General features: G+C 37.8%; 2 protein-coding genes across 5 annotated transcripts in view; one reads left to right on the forward strand and one right to left on the reverse strand.

Moving 5' to 3' along the window:
- LOC137606120 (connector enhancer of kinase suppressor of ras 2-like) overlaps nt 1-9906 on the forward strand; it is a 30926-nt gene extending 21020 nt beyond the window's left edge. For all 4 annotated transcript variants that reach the window (XM_068331214.1, XM_068331215.1, XM_068331217.1 and 1 more), the window contains 10 exons: nt 1399-1589; nt 1704-1755; nt 1837-2015; nt 2115-2188; nt 3178-3249; nt 3483-3550; nt 4803-4903; nt 4980-5466; nt 8621-8820; nt 8905-9906. In XM_068331214.1, the coding sequence (XP_068187315.1) occupies nt 1399-1589; nt 1704-1755; nt 1837-2015; nt 2115-2188; nt 3178-3249; nt 3483-3550; nt 4803-4903; nt 4980-5466; nt 8621-8820; nt 8905-8952 (1472 nt within the window). In that variant the 3' untranslated portion in view covers nt 8953-9906. The remainder of the gene's footprint in view (nt 1-1398; nt 1590-1703; nt 1756-1836; nt 2016-2114; nt 2189-3177; nt 3250-3482; nt 3551-4802; nt 4904-4979; nt 5467-8620; nt 8821-8904) is intronic.
- Nucleotides 9907-11954: 2048 nt separating this feature from the next.
- On the reverse strand, nt 11955-12875 carry LOC137606442 (olfactory receptor 51G1-like). The gene has a single exon (XM_068331695.1). It carries the CDS (start codon nt 12873-12875, stop codon nt 11955-11957), a length of 921 nt encoding a protein of 306 aa, XP_068187796.1.
- Between the last annotated feature and the right edge of the window lie 3840 nt (nt 12876-16715).

Here is a 16715-nt window from a genome sequence, read left to right on the forward strand (position 1 = left end):
ATAGACAGAGGTCAGGCTTTTGTAGACAATAATATGTGTTTATGGTCTAAATCAGTGGTCCCCAACCCCCGGGCCGTGGACCGGTACCGGTCCGTGGGTCATTTGGTACTGGGCCACACAGAAAGAAAAAAGAATTAACATTATTACCGTTTCATTATTTTTGGAGTCTGAAAGACGTTTTATTTTGAAAAATTACCCGATTCTCTGTTACATCCGTCTACGTCAGTGGTCCCCTGGTTGCGGGACATTAGGTACTGGGCGGCACTGATTGGTTTTTTTTAATTGATTACCAGTCTGAAGATTTTTATTTTGAAAAGTGATGTCTTTGAATGACACACAGATGAATGCGTGAGTCTGTCCCGCTTGACAGGTCTCGGTCATGTGACAGGTTACCAACCATTACCCCTAAATTAAGCGCCCACAACTGCGCCAGTGTTCTGGATTAAAGTCAAGGCTGATTATCCTGAGATCGCCCAAAAAGTATCAAAAACCCTGCTTCCATTTGTAACCTCCTGCCTTCATGAAGCGGGATTTTCTCCAGTGACCATAAAGAAAACCAAACTGCTGAGTAGACAGGACGTCCGGAACATTGTCATTGTCTCCTGTTACCCCTAGATCATCGCTCCCCAACCACTAATTCTTATTATAGTAATTATTGTTATTTGATTGACTTGTTCACCCTTTTATTGGAAATGATCAGTATTTCTTCTACGTTGAATGCACTTATTGTAAGTCGCTGTATTTCAAAATAAACCTCATCAGTGCAGTCACTCTAATCGAGTTTTTAATATAATTATTCCTTACAATCATTTTGTTTACAGAGATGTTGATTATCAATTTGTAAAAAAAAAGTTTGTTTATTATCTGTTGATGCCTGCATTTTACATAAAACCCCTGCGGATGATTTATTATTAGACTACAGCTGTCCTGGCGTCATTAACGATTATAGAGCAAATGAAGGCCGTCCGTGAAAATATTGTCTTAGATGAAACCGGTCCGTGGCGCAAAAAAGGTTGGGGACCGCTGGTCTGAATGGAACATTGAACAAGAAAAAGCGCAATGAAAAACATTTTGAGACAATGTTCTGCAGCTTTTAAAGGAGAGGAATTGTGTGGGACTGTTTGGAGCATTTAGCACAAAAGCTATGCATATGTTATATCTGACTACAAAGTGACATGGGTGACAAGTGCTGTGATGATTGCCTTCAGCAAAATGCTATGAAAACTCAAAACACATCTGAAATGGAAAGGAGCTGCCGTACGACTGACTGTATGAATACATTATGAGTTACAGACTATAAGTGGATGAGTTTTTCCTCAGGAGGAACATCTGTTCACACATTTTTCCAGTTGAAAGTGAAAGTCAAGTGCTGATTTTTCCTCTGTTCTGTCCTTGCAGAGAATTCCCTTCTTCGTTTTGCAAGTGAAGATAAATCCTCAGGGGAGGACTTTCTGCTGGGACGCAGCCTGAGTCAAAACAGGAGGAAGACTGAGCGAGGAAGCAGCCCCACCCATTACACGCTTGTCCCTGCCCTCCAGATGGAAGTCTCCCTGTCCACATCCAGCTCTGACTCTGCCTCCCTTTACCATGTCAGTCCCTTGTGCCTACAATTATTAGATATCTTTACTTATAAACTAGTGCAGGAGTTTATAAACTGGGTTGCTGTACATGTTGTCATTTTTAAATTTTATTTTACATTGCAGGTTTTTGAACGATCGTCATTGCTGTCGAGGTCAAATAAGAAGAAGAGTAAAGGTAAATGCACCTCCTTAAGGAGGATTTCTTGCTTTTGTCAGGACTGCTGTCTGATTCACTTGTCTCTCCTGGTGCTTGTAGCCGGAAGCCCCATGTCTTCAATCAGCAAAAGGCGGATTTCCTGCAGGGACTTGGGTCAGGGGGACTGTGAGGGATGGCTGTGGAAGAAGAAAGATGCTAAAACCTATTTTTCACAAAAGTGGAAAAAGTACTGGTTCATCCTGAAAGACACGTGCTTGTATTGGTACATGAATGAGGAGGTGAATGTGTTGGTATTTTCTTTAAAATAAGCAGTTTGCAGCACAAGCTTTTACCCTTTGTGTGGCACTTTGATTTAACGCTGCCCTTGCTTGCCACAGGATGAGAAAGCAGAGGGCTTTGTCAGCCTCCCAGAATTCAAGATTGATCGTGCCACAGAATGCAGGAGAAAGTAGTGAGTACTCTTTTCATCTGAATACCAAGGATAAAATATCTTACTTTGACATTGAGTTTCCATTTGGACTTGACAAAATTAGAGATGTCTTCAGTACAATTTGAGTGCAATGCATTTCATTCAGAAGAAACAAGTGAATGAAGTAAAGATTAATGTGACTGATGACGTGTGACAGAGGAGAGTTGCCCAGAAGCAGCAGCGAGATAAACTTGTATCCAGGCAAAACCAAAAATAACCGTATCCAGTTCTGTGCTGTACTTTATTTATGAATGTGTCTAATTTATTACATTTTATTTTTTAATAAAGTACAGAAAAAAAACAGTAAAGTCGTGTAAACCTAATATTTACTTTTCAGTGTATTCTTAATGAAAACAGACATATAATCGCGAACAATGTAACTCGAAACAACATAAGCCGAGGTATACCTGTATTTAAAAACTCCTTTTGTATTTACTAAAGAGATGTCAAAAATCAGTGAATAACCACCTCATCTTAAAGGTATCCTGAGTGGATTCAGTATCTCCAAACAATTCATTTGGTTCTGATCAATATGCATTTTATTTCAGATCAAAGTTCTATAAAATCCCACTCACTGCATTACTGCTTAATTTATATCTTTGCTTCTATATGCTGTTAACACATGTGTTGAGTATGTTGTTAAAAGCAAAAAAATTCACAAGATGTGAATATTATTATTCGGTGTTGTCAAAATACATACAGTCTATCTACTTTGATTATGTCAGTCAGCTTAAGGTTGGAGCGCTGTGTTTATAAGCCTTTTCAATGACATACATATAGCTCCTAGTAACACTTCAAGGAGTCCATTTTATGATGCAAATTCTTGCTGGATTTGTGTCAGTCTGAATTAATGTATGTGTGACCTGTGCCTGTTCATCTCCTCAGTATTTTGTATTCATATGTTAATCAGAGCTATACATCCTCGTTCTTGTGCTAACATGTGATTAAAAATACCCTCCGCTCCCTTTCAGCGCTTTCAAGGCATGCCATCCGAAGATAAAAACGTTCTACTTTGCTGCGGAAAATGTAGATGACATGTCCCGGTGAGTTAATGAGGCTTTGATAGGCATATTGTCAACTCCCCTGATCCCACATCTGAGGCCACATTTGAACTCCTGCTGAGTGGAAACTGTATCTCCCAACCGGCCGTCCACTCTTTTTAAAATAGAGCAGTTTTGTCAGGTGGTTGGTCAAACAGGGATACACACAACAAACAAGCAAGCAGCGTTTTGGCTGTCGAGCTGCTGTGCGTCATGACTGATATTCTCCCCCACAGGTGGCTGAGTCGTCTCAGTATGGCAGTGGCAGGCTATTCTGAGCAGGAGAAAATTCGTCTGGACCAAGGTGAGATTCGTCACAGACTCTAAGTACTTCAAAAAAAAACCCAGTCCTTGTCTGCTGTAGGTCAATAGTTACATGAAAGTATAGACGTTAAGGTGGTTTCACGCTGTTAAGAAAATAATGATGAGTCTGTGCCTAATCATGTTGACTAGTCTTGACTAGCCAGGTTTAAATTTGCTATCGCACTTCACAGCTGTGATTTTCCATCACAGTTTATCTGCTCCATCTCTAACAAACTGTTAACAAGCAGATGACAGGTGCCATGAGATGAACACAAAAATAAATATAATCATTAGCTTATTTATTTTCCACTCAAAAGATCTCAGTTGCTATGTGTTTGCTGTGTCTTTACTGTCACACGATTGCTTTGAAGTGAAGACCATTCGACTCTAATGGACTAGCTTTTCATTAGACTGGAATATCTTTTTCCCGTCATTGGTAGGTGGTTGTCAAAGTAACAGAGGCTATATGGAAATACATACAAAACAGAAATGAATAAACCATTTGTTATTTTGACTTTATTCTTTTACAACCTTTTCACCTTGCGGAATGTCAGTCAATTACTTGGAAAAGCATTTCCTGATTTAGATAATTTAATTAATAGATTTATTTTCTAGTTCAGCACCAGGGGTTTTTGACACTTCTCCTTACTTCGCTTATGCTTCACACCTGATTTCAGCATCCTCTCTTTATACATTGGTACATATTTTAGTCACTGCTTATTCATTTTATATCCTTGTCCTTTGACGTCCAACAAGAAGACAAAAAATAATGTAGCAAACCTTCTCTGCTATTTGAAGGAGCTTACGAAGAAATCTTGCAATGGTGGGAGAGTGAGATTAGGTCTGTCATTGGTTGTACGGAGAGTGGGCTTCATCCTTCACATGCATGTTGCTAAATCGGACCCTTAACACCTCCGGAAGTTTCTCACATCTTAGATTCCTCCTTCCTCAACCTCTTCTTCAAGGGTAGACAGTCCTGTACTTATTTCACACCTACACTACTCTGACATCACAGGCAGACGTTTCAGAACACTCACCGATGTGCAGCCTGAGGCAGCAGTCTATCAGAAACTGTACATGTGTATGTTTTCTCCTTGCTTTAAACTAAAGTCTCCCTAACCAAGGTGGAGCTAGATTTGTCAATTCTTTGCAGGGGATTATGTTGCTGTTGTGAGGCTATGTGCTTGATTTAAATTGAAGGTTACAAGAGCAACAGAAATTTTGAAAAATGACAGTCTATTTGTTTATGACAGATTACTGGAGTGAAAGTGATCATGAGGAAGTAGAGATGCCCTCAATGCCCAAACAAGACAGTCCACCGCCCCCGTATGACACTTATCCCAGAGCAGCCTCAGTGAGTCTACCTGATGTTTTGGCTATAGATATCATGCTAGTAGTATTATATTCATTAACTGTACATTTGTGTTCAGGTGAGTCCTTACCTAGAACCAAAACGTGGCCATCTCACCTCCTCCGATACATTCCAGTCTCGCTCCTCTCATGAGGAGTTCCACTCCGAGCCTCCAGATGGCAGCAGCAGCAACCATAGTGTCTCTCCTGTGCAAAAGCCATCCAGCCACCGAAACTCATGGCAGGAACAGATGGAGGGCAATGCAAGGATGCACTACCTCCAGACGTTTCCTGTGGAGGAAACTCTGCTGTCTGAAGACAGAGACCAAATGGCGATGGAGTATCGAAGGCAGTCCACCCTACCTGCCCAGCGTAGCTTACTACAAGAACAATACAGGGCCCTGCCTCTGCCCCTTAGGGCCAGCATTGATTCAGATGCAGGTGGGAAACCCCGCAGCTTCACGCTCCCCAGAGACAGTGGGCTACACGCTATCCTAGCTGCCACCACCGCTGCATCCAGTCAGAGAGAGCCCCATCACTACCACCTGGACCAGGGCAGAGATGCAGGTCAGAACATCTTTTCACATGCACCACACACACAGTTATGTAAATAGTACAGTGTACCGAAGGCAGTCCACATATTAAAACTACAACAATAATTTTCATCAAAAAAAGGAAAATGTGATTGACATTTTTTAGAATGTCCTAACTAAAACAGCCGAGAGAAAAAGACCAGACTTGACTGTGGTGGCAGAGACCCTACCATACATATACTAAATCACTTTTTAAGAGTAATATACTCGTGCTTAAACCGATTTACCGGTGGGATGCTGCTGCAGTTGCCAGGGGATGATTGAAAAAATGTGAAATAGCTCAGGGTAATTGAAAAATTTGAAAGTACAATTTGGTTTTAAAATCTATCCAAACACACCAGTGGGATCAGATGTTCTGTAAACCAGCCACACACAACACGAGTCACTTTGACAGTGTGAAAATGTGTCTGTCGTTTAAAATGAGAGAATAAATCAAAATAGATTAGCAGACATAATGAATAAAGTGTTGAATGTCCAACTTTCCACAATCAGAGTGGTGCCAGTACAATTGAAAAAAGACAAGTCTAAACATAGGTAATTCCAGGATATTTTAAGTGTCATGATATTCACTTTTACATAATTAACATTGTTGAGAAACACCCCGTTTAAAAATAAATTTAATCAACACATTTGGAAAATGATGTGCAGTGTTGATGAAGGAGTATGTAAGAAAAAAGAAAGGAGCCTTTGATATATTACATGCAGATCTGTGTCTTCATGCTCGTGGTGTTGAATAATGAAATTCACTTGTCGTTGGGTTTTTGGTCAAAGCTGCTAAGAGACAGTCAGAGGCAGCAAATGTCAGAGGTTGAATACTCGCTATTACTGCTTATTGGATTGGGTTTGACGCCAGTCATTCAAAGACCTCCAGGGGTGTCGTCTAAGTGGGATGAAATTTACTGGCTTATTTGATTGTGATTTATCTCGGCAATCCTCTCTCTCTCTCTCTCTCTCTGGCTCTCTCTCTCTCTCTCTCTCTCTGGCTCTCTTTCTCTCTCTAGTCCAATCGAGATGTCATTGTGCCTCTTGGCAGTGTTTGAATGGTAAATGAAGGAAGAATCCTTTCAGCCCATGTTAGCATTGAATTCTGAACAGGATAAAGAAACATGCCTAAGGGTCCTTTCTTCCCCCTGTCCTCATTTATCCATTGGTCTAACATTCGCTCTCTCTGTCACCGACTGTAAAGAGGGGAAAAGAACACAAAACAGGCTGAAAATAAAGCATGATGGATGTCAAAGCATGGCCCCAGAGCTACAGAACATACCACTCTTCCTCCAAAACACAGGATAGAGCCATGTCCAACAATTGGAGCTCTATTGTAGTGTGACAATCTCACCAACAGAGGGCAGTGTAGGTAAACAGGAAGCAGGGAGGGACGTGGTCGCTGATGAGAATAATTAATGAGCTCTAATGAAGTGACATATCACGTGGTTCAGATAATCAAACGTCTAAAACACAAAGAATTATGTAAATTTTGCTGAAATCTTTAACATGATGTTTTTTGCTTCTAAGTTAAAATTTGTTATTTTCCATTACAATTTAATTTGTTAATTTGTGGTAGGAATTTTGAACAACTTAAACCTGAGGTCATTTACTTGCCCTTGAAGTAAATTAAAGGGTCACCTAGATTAAAAATGCCATACCTTCTGTCTAGTGCATCACAAGTAAAACTACATGTTTAATTTTTACATCCCTCTTCAAAGCAGTGACTGACTGCGATTTTCGGTGTTCGTGTGTTTGTCCATTCGTTTGTTCATTCATTCATTCGTTTATTTGTCCACCGAATGTCTTCACAATCGTTGCAGATAAAAAAATGAAACAAAAAGCACATTGCTCCCACTTTCGTCCCCTTTGATGATGACCTTGACCTTGAAAAAAGTAGGTCACGGTCAAATTTCAACTTTTGTACACTCAGGAACCGGATAAGATAGAAAGACGAGGGAGAAGGCCAGTGTGGGTGAGACCGTAGATCAAACCTAGTGCTTTGATCTACGGTCTTACTCACACTGGCCTTCTCCAAATGCACTAGTATGCACTAGTTGCATCATGGGTCTTTTATTAAATGACCTTGACCTATGAAAGTAGGTCAGGGGTGTCGCGGGATGTTGCAGTCTGTGACTGTCTATTTCCATGTTAACTTTGTCACTAAAACAAACAGTGCTGTGTGTCACAAGTGATGGAATATAATAATTGTATTTCATAGCAGTACAGTATATACAATACTGGTAATAAACTTTAGAATTTTCACCTGGTAAAAACAACATCACTGCATTTGTTTGGTAGCTGGTTTCTAGTTAGTCCACTATGAAAGATGCAAAGCATTTGAAGTATTTGTCAAATATTAACATTATAACATTATATTAAGACATTAAAACGATCTACAAAGAAGCATAAAAAATAGCTGAGTTGTAGATTTAAAAAACAATTGCATTTTCATTTTTCTATCTTGTCTATCCTGGGCTTTCTTTAAATTACAGTAATATGGAATGCTTTTGAAGTTTCACCAGTGTTAAGATAGCATCAGTGGATCTTGGTTACTCTGATGTACATTTCTACCCATTTCTGTAAGTCTGCTAATGAAGCTAAAACAGAAATAGTTGCTGTAAATTATATAACAAACAGGAAGACAGCATCAAGTCATTGTTTACACCAAGATTAAAATCTGCTTGCACATTAATATATAAGTAATAGCTGCAGTATATACAGTACTTACTTTAGTAACACGTCAGAGAAATGTTCTTTTATCAGGAAACAGGATATTCACATGAAAACTCAACAGATTTTTTATTTTACAAAAAATAGTCTGGTTATTTTCAACCTTTGCTGTCAACTTGATATGTTTTTGAGTATCTTTTCCTTCCATTTGCTTGTTTCAGCAGCACTTCAGCATATAATCGTGGGCAGGTAGCATGCAGTAGGTTTGTATGAATGTGTGGGCTGAGAGAGGTTGCCTGCAGTTTCATTGGCTGGAGACATGAGAGATTCCCTGCAGAGATTAAACAGCTGAATACCTTCAGAGGAATGCTGGGTGTTTGTTTTTCACTTGTATTTACTGTAAAAATAAAATTAAAGAAATACCATCTTGGAGTGGAGTTTAATGAAAAACAATTGTTTCCCTTTCTTGTCAGGTCACGGACGGGACTTTAGGATGCAGGCAGACTCTCTGGGAGATTTGTACCGGGCTCTGGAGCAGACGAGTCTGTCCACCTCAGCTGACCACAGATCAGCCAGCCGCTTGGAGTACAAGCGTTCGTTTGTTCGCCGAAGCAACGACCCCCTGCTCAACGACAAGCTTCACCGCCTCCGGATTCTTCATAGCTCACTTAAGGTACCTCAGCATGCTTTAAGCATTAATGCCTCTCTGTAAGCTTGGTGTCTTTCTTACTTACTATCGGATGTCTTCTCTTTACAGAAAGTCCCTCTACAGGACACAAACCGATCGTTGGGCTTTTTAGGGTGAGGATCAGCATGTCGATTAAATCTCAGATGTATTTACCTGTGCCTCACATGGTTTGCAAATTTCTACTGGAGATAAACAGCTTCAAAAATCTTTTACTGGCTTGGCTCTCCGTCCCCTTTTTTCTTGTACTTCTAGTTCAAACTGAAAATATATGTCTGATTTGAAACAATTCATAGACTCACAGGAATAATGACAGGGTTTGAGCACTTTTTGACTATATCCAAGACTTTTCAGAGGGCTTTATGATTCATGCATGGTCACCCCCCTCCCTTCTGTTGAACATTATGCTGGAGTTGCGTATGGCCACTCGGTAAAGTGCACTGGAGGAATTAAAGCTATTTTGGATGTACACAATGTTTTGTTCTGCATGTGTGTATGATTAAAGGGTTTATTTGTTATATGAGTGTACAGGTGTTAAGCACACACATATATACAGTATATATATTTAATATTGCATTGCTACCACATTCGTGACTACACAATATTTTGGGGTACTTATACAAACTGTAAATCAAGTGCTGTGCCTCAGTGATTGTGAATGTAAATTGTACTTTTCCAAGAGAGATGACAGAAGATACTAGAAGTGAGCTATTCCTCAAGACAGGGTGCAAACATGTAACGCTTGGCAATAATGAACTAGTACTGTAAATTACAAAGGAATGATCAAAATATTTTTGTATGCATGCTGTCGATGTTAATGTTTGTAAAACAGTTTTGTATTTCTAAGTACATGTGATCTGGAGAATACCGCTGTCCTTCCCTCTACCCAACCACCACATTGTGTTTTTAAGTCTTATTTTACAAGTTTCCCTGAGAAATTAAAGAAAGTGGTTTTTTTAAGTGTTCTACACATAAAGAGGAAAAAAAAATCTGTATTTATTAAGTGTTTAATGTAAAAGCATGCTTTGTATAACTAAAACTCAAAATGACTGACATTGAGCAAGAGTGCCACATTGTAGCTACGTTACTTTTTTATTGAATAAAGTATGAATGGTAAAGGCACGCACAGAGACTCTCTTTCATGTTTTTTTTCTAGAAAAAGTTTTGGAGGTGTATTTCCGACAAAACAAAGAAGATGTTATAATAATTTTTTAGATTTAATTCACATGCACTCCATGTGTGTACACCTAATGCATTCTTGATTAGAATATGGTAAATAGGATTAAAATAGAATAAGATGAGAAAGCTAGCACCATTTCTGTTATGTAATTATGTATACAGTATATTTGACCAAAAGTTTATATTATATATTTAACCAACTACATTAAAAAAATAATCTTACGATGACTCTTAGTTTAAGAAGACTCCTGCACTCTTGTAAGATTCACTACGGACATAAATATGATGCCAGTGAAAGCTGCAGGAACACATTTTTTTTTTACAAATGTTTGAAGAAAAGATTCCTGCTGTTAATCCAGTCAAAACTCCAGATGTATCCTTCTGTCCTGTTTAAAGAAGCTTTGAAAAGACTTGGCTTCAGAAACAATTTTGATCATTTTTGTATAAACTTCCTGACAGATTTTGTTGAAACTGTATGAAAGGGGGGAACACCAGCAACCGTGAAAACAGATTTTATTCTGCATTTGTATGTTTTTTGGCTGAAATATCAGTAACATACCACAGTCAGGCAGTAAAAAGACAGCAGTCAGTCAGAGAGACAGTCATGCAGTCAGAAAGACAGCCAGGCAGTCAGGCAATCACTTATCATATGAGCAGCTTTATTAAGTTTGGTAAAATTGTCTCCTCAACCCACATCAACGTGAACGGCATTCTTTTGGAAGAATAAAAAACACAAGGATGGACAAAAATATGATATGGTCCAGAGTGACATTATCTTAGATGCATTTAATATTCTTAAGTTTCAGTGTTTCACACAGACTGAACACTCAAAGCAACACTTACGGATATTCTGCAATAGCAGACTTCATTTTAGATCAGTATTGAATTTACATCTTAATGAGTGGTCTTTTCTGACAACAACTAAATTAAAATTTTTAACTTATAGTATAGTCTAATCACATTGATGTATTATTTGAATTTCTGGTCCGCAGCACAATTTCATTTCCTTCTAGTTTCCTGCAGTTACACATCCCATCCCTTGTACTAGCGTACTTGAAGTAAAAAGGAATCCTAATTGATCACAATGACTGGAATTTTTTTAACATATCCATTTCAGTCAATTTGAACTTGTGTTGACACAGCCATACCGAGATAATGTTGTCTCTGGATATTCTTTACAGGTCAGGGATCGTCTCACTTTAATTATTTAGCATTTCCTAAATGCCTTCAAATACAGAAACCACTAAGGATGTTTATTCATGTGCTGTTTCGAGGTTTGCCCCTCTGTTTCGCAAATCAATAGCCTGATCATGATATTAAAGAATAATCAACAAGTTTCCAATAATTCTTTCACTTAAACTGAACACACCTCAATAGACTTATTGTGGCAGCGTGTGCAACAGCAAACTATTTTGCAGTATCTTGGGAAATAATATTCTTTAAATCTATACCTCTGCACCTCTGCTGCTACATAACTTATCAAAATATCAGTAAACAAAGCTGTTATGGAAGCAGTAAGTTGGCATTCTTTTCATCTTAAATAATGCATTAATGGTTCTTATTGCTTGATTTGGCTTGGCTGTAACCAAAGAAATCAAATAATCAAATTCAATAGTCATGCATTATAGTAACAGGATTAAAAACATTTATTTCGCATTTCAGTTTTTTAATCAACCACTTTTAATCACACACTATAGTGTAGTTAAAGTATGTTAATTATTCACACACAGGAACCCTGAAAATCTTCCAAGAGTATCCACTTCAGTTAGGATGTCAATACAAAAAGCTCTTATTCTCTCTTCTGTAGTTTAATGTACATACTATCATAGACTGAAAGAGTTTTTGCCATTAGCAGATTGTTAGAAATCCAATCAGTTCCTATAAGGGTCACTGCAATGTAAAGATATCCTGTATTTAAACAGTAACTCTTTCCTTTCCACACTTTACTGGTGGGATCTTTTTCTAATGGACATTTTCAGTATAAGAAGTCTTATCCTTTGAGTACCAAGCCCATACAGCAATGGGTTGACAATTGGTATAATGATGATAAAGTATAAGGACAGAAACATACGTGCTTCAGCAGCCACATGACTTATGTTCAATCTAGTTTGCGCAATTTCAAACAAGGAACCAATAGTGTAGTTCAGTAAAGATAATAAATGTGGTATACAAGTTTTTAGACCATTGATCCTTAATTTCAAACACACTCTTAAAATTTTGACATAAGAGAAAACAATCATCAGTAGTTGTGGCACAATCAAAAGCAAGATAAAAATTAACCCCACGGTGCTTATGTGTGATACACTTGAACATGAATTTTTGACCAGTTCCATATTAACACAGTATAGTTTTGGAATAAATTTGCCACAGAAACTAAGCTGCAAGGTTAGGGAGTATAAGCATCCAAACATGATGTATGGCCACAGAACAGTCAATGCAATAAGCTTGTTAACTTTTGATGCTGACATGATATTGTGGTAATGCAGCGGATTACAGATGGCAACATACCTGTCATACCCCATAACAGCCAAAACACTAAACTCACCACTTGCATATGTGTGCAACAAATACACTTGAGCCTGACACCACATCACAGGGATTTCATGTGTCTCAGACATGAGCAAAGACATGATTGCAGGCAACAATGCAGTACTGCCATACATTTCATTGATGGATAACATACATGTGAACACATGCATTGGCATATGCAACTCTTTGTTTTGTTTTACGACAATAATGAACAGCAAATTCAAAATGATCGTGACAACATACAGCAAGAGGAATATGGTGAACAGCTCATTCTTGTAGTTTTCTAAGACATCATATGCGGTCATTGTGAATGTTAGTGTAGTCGTGTTATCCATGTTTCAAGCTGATCCTGAAAAGAACATAGACATAACACAGTTTTTAGGATATATCTGTCAAATGGCATACACTTATAAATATGGTCTGGAAAAAACAAAAATTTAGTAGAAGTCAAAAAACGTAAAGTTGGACCACAAAAATACATCTAAGCTTTGTACCACAATAACGTATCTTATGAGAAGCAGGCAAATATTCCATTGATATAAGTTTAAAAAAATGACTCGTGTATCTATCAGATTTAGTTCAGAGCACAGATGCACACAGACTCAACTACCTGAGCAGTCCGCTTCATGCTGTGGAGCGCATCAGGCTTGTGGCTTTTTAATTCTACTCAAAAGGACTGGGGGGGATTGGTGTTGTTCCCAAGGTTACATGGTATGAGGTCTGCGGGGCTCTTCAAAACAATATGATATGATATAATATAATATAATGTGATGTAATGTAATACAATATAATAACTTATTATATATCTGGGTAATTGAAACCATGAATCTTGCCATTACTTGCCGTTACTTGCCATTATGTGCTGAATTAAAAGAGACTGCAATCTATATTACATCATATCGCAGTAAATAAATTCTATCAAGTCAGCACTCTGATCTGGGTAAAAGTTAAAGTAAGTTTCCACTTTTGGAAATATAGACTAAGAAACATAAGACCATTTATATATAAAAATAAGCGATGAAAAGCCGATTGATAACCATATTCAAGTCAATTTGATTATTGGTTAGGCAGAACGAATATGAAAGGGCACAACAGTCAAGTTTTGATTGTACTGCATTGGATTTTAAGAAGATACATTTGTAGATTTTAAAAAAATGGAGGCACTACCATTCTCTGTTATTTGACAAAGGTATGGATCACTCTCAAACCGAAGCCTGTAAGCAGTTTTTTTCTAAACAATTTGCCTTTATAATTGTCTTTAAGTAGACTTGATCAAATCATGCCTGGAATGCATTTGTACTTGGTACTTCTGCATTTCTTGCCAAATAGGGGTGGCAGTAGCTCAATCCCACACACGCGGGGCCGTTACAGCTTCGTTGGAAGCAGCAGTTTGTTGTCTTGTGACAGCGAAGAAAAAAAAGAAAACGAACAAAGTCTGATATTAATGTTTTATCGCGGAATTTCCACAGGTTCCTGCTAGTGTGTGTATTTGTGTATGCGTGCGCACTCGTGTGTGTGTATATTTAATATATATATATATATATATATATATATATATACTGTATATGTATATGAAACTAATAACCAAAATGTTATATTCTATACAGTACTATTGTAAAGTACTGTAATATTCTGTTTACAAAATGAGAAGGAAACAGTAGGATGATATATTAACTCGGATAAGAATCCTTCCTCTTGCAGTCAGTCCACAGAAGACAAGGACACAAAAATTACACTATCATCAGAATTTCTCGGGACATGATTTGCATTTAGTTAAATGTTGACATAGCTATATGCCACAAATTTATCAGTATAGAAAAACCTGAATTTGTCCATCTATTGTATTTATTGTAGCACCTGCTCCAAAACTGGTATTTTTGCACATTGTTTTATTTTATTGAGAGAAGACCTTACTGTATTTAAAGTAGAGGACCTTCAAAAACATTGGTGATGTTGAACTTTTGCATCATCACAGCAGCTGTTTTCAGCTGTGATGATGCAAGTTATAAATGGATTTGAAACATATTCATTAGAGGTTTATTAGTTCATCCCTCTAGAAAGCAATTAGACACCGCTGTTTTGCTACAGTTAAGAACTCTTGAGACCACACCTTGTAAATAGAAGCAATAAAGGAAAAACAGTAATGATGTCCCTTTGGAAACCTCTGATGCAACTTTGATGAAACATTCTCTGATGAGTGGAGACTTTTGACATTAAAAAAATCTGAACTTACCTTTGACACGTGTTTTCTGTGACCATCAGAACACGGTCAACTTCATTCTAACAGCATGCATGTGTATAAAAAACACAGAATATAAGCAAACAAGTTGGATGGAGCTGCTAGTCTCTATGAATCTGATGTGAGAAAAAAGTAAATCCCTCATAAGGAGTGCTAAGGGCTGATAATGTGGAGGACACAGGTAAGAAAACTTAGTGTGGGTGACCTTGGTAAGGCAACATCCAACCTGGAAAAATTCATTGCAAAAAAATCTTAATTGTAAGATTATTTTTTTAATATATGATAAATGTGATGACCTCATATAGAAACAATGGTAATGGAAGCAGAATTTTGTGTGGTGCTGAGCTTAATTTACAGAGAGAGAATCTGTCCCCTTGAACTGTCTTCCTCAATAACATTACCTGTACTCTCTCCAGCTGCAAGGCTCAAATACAAACTCTGAGACACAAACAAAATCTTTTTCATGAGGGCAAACATTCACCCTTCTACAGTCTCAACTAAAACAATCTTCTGTTCACATCAGTGGATGTTTTTCTCCTCTTCCTTTTTGTGTGACAGTGTCACTTTAGATTAGAGACACTCCATGTAGACATTCAGGAAATACAAAATTGGAGAACCATGAGACAGTCACGCCGGGCCAGTTAAACATGTTAATAATTCAAAGCATTTGTTTTTAAAACATTTTGATTTATTGCTTCTTGAAAACTCTACCTTACTGAACATAGGAAATTGATTTGTAATTTTGCTTACAAAATACTTCCTGACAAAGGTGCTCCCCGCTACAGAAAAGTTGCATTTGTAACAGTTTGAGAAAATACTTTCTCTAAATGCATCGCATAGACAAAGCCTGCCCTGTGCTGCCCTGAATTTAAGACAGCAATGATAATTAAGTTTGAGCATGTGTTTTGAATCAGCATGTTTAGGAATGCTTCACTCTTGTCTCATGACAGCACTTGAGTTGAGCACAGTGATCCAGACTTTATAAATGAGATTTAGAGAAGCATGTTCCCTTATGGATGTTTCTAATTCCATAAAATAATCTAGTGACCAGTAAACAGCTTCGTATTAAGGTCTATCTTCACTCCTCCCCTCTGACTAATATACAAAGAGACCTGAGCTAAATCCATTGTCAGACGCAAGAATGGCTTCTTATCGGGTTGTTTTGGTGCTCTTGGTTGTCCTTCTGCTGAATGGTAAGTCTCACTATGGTATTTCTGTACATTTTTTGTAGCTTAAATCTGTACATTTTTCGCTTTTAGAAAATACAGATGATATACACACACACAAACAGTCTTTTATTCATTTGACTTTAAACTGAGCTAAAATATTTGCCACGATTACAGTTGTGGAGAACGAGGCTGCATCTTTTCCTTTCACATGCTCCATTATGAGGGGAATGTGCAGAAAAGTTTGCCTCCCAACAGAAATGTTCTTTGGACCACTGGGATGTGGAAAGGGATTCTTGTAAGTTTTAATGTGCAGAAAATACATTAATACATTAACTTCTAGTGTGGCCTCCATTTATTTGCTGATTAATTGTATCACATGGTATCTGGTTTATTCTCAGGTGCTGTGTGTCTCATTTTCTTTGAGAGCTACATGTCATGAATCAGGAATCCACGTCTTCTCCGAACACACTTGGGGACATGAAGATGTTGAAGATCATGTTGGTTTTTTACACTGATGTAGCCTCTTGGACTTTTGCGTGTAAAATTAACCACTTGTTTTCTTCAATGATTTAATGCAACAGAAGTGGTTAAAGTATGCTTAAAAGAATACTAATTTTCCTTGCTTTCTATCAAATTATTTGGGATTTTTGTATCTAAATTTGTGGATCTTCATCTTGGCAAACAGCCAAGGTAGCTCAATTGTTGCTTGAACATACTAACCACCTTATTGGGTATTAACACTTGAACATATGGAAAACATGATATAC

The sequence above is a fragment of the Antennarius striatus genome, chromosome 13, assembly GCF_040054535.1.
Source record: "Antennarius striatus isolate MH-2024 chromosome 13, ASM4005453v1, whole genome shotgun sequence".
Taxonomy (NCBI): Eukaryota; Metazoa; Chordata; class Actinopteri; order Lophiiformes; family Antennariidae; genus Antennarius; species Antennarius striatus.

Coding starts and splice junctions, on each gene's coding strand:
- LOC137606442 (XM_068331695.1), bottom strand. CDS start 12,875: ATGGATAACACGACTACACTAACATTCACAATGACCGCATATGATGTC.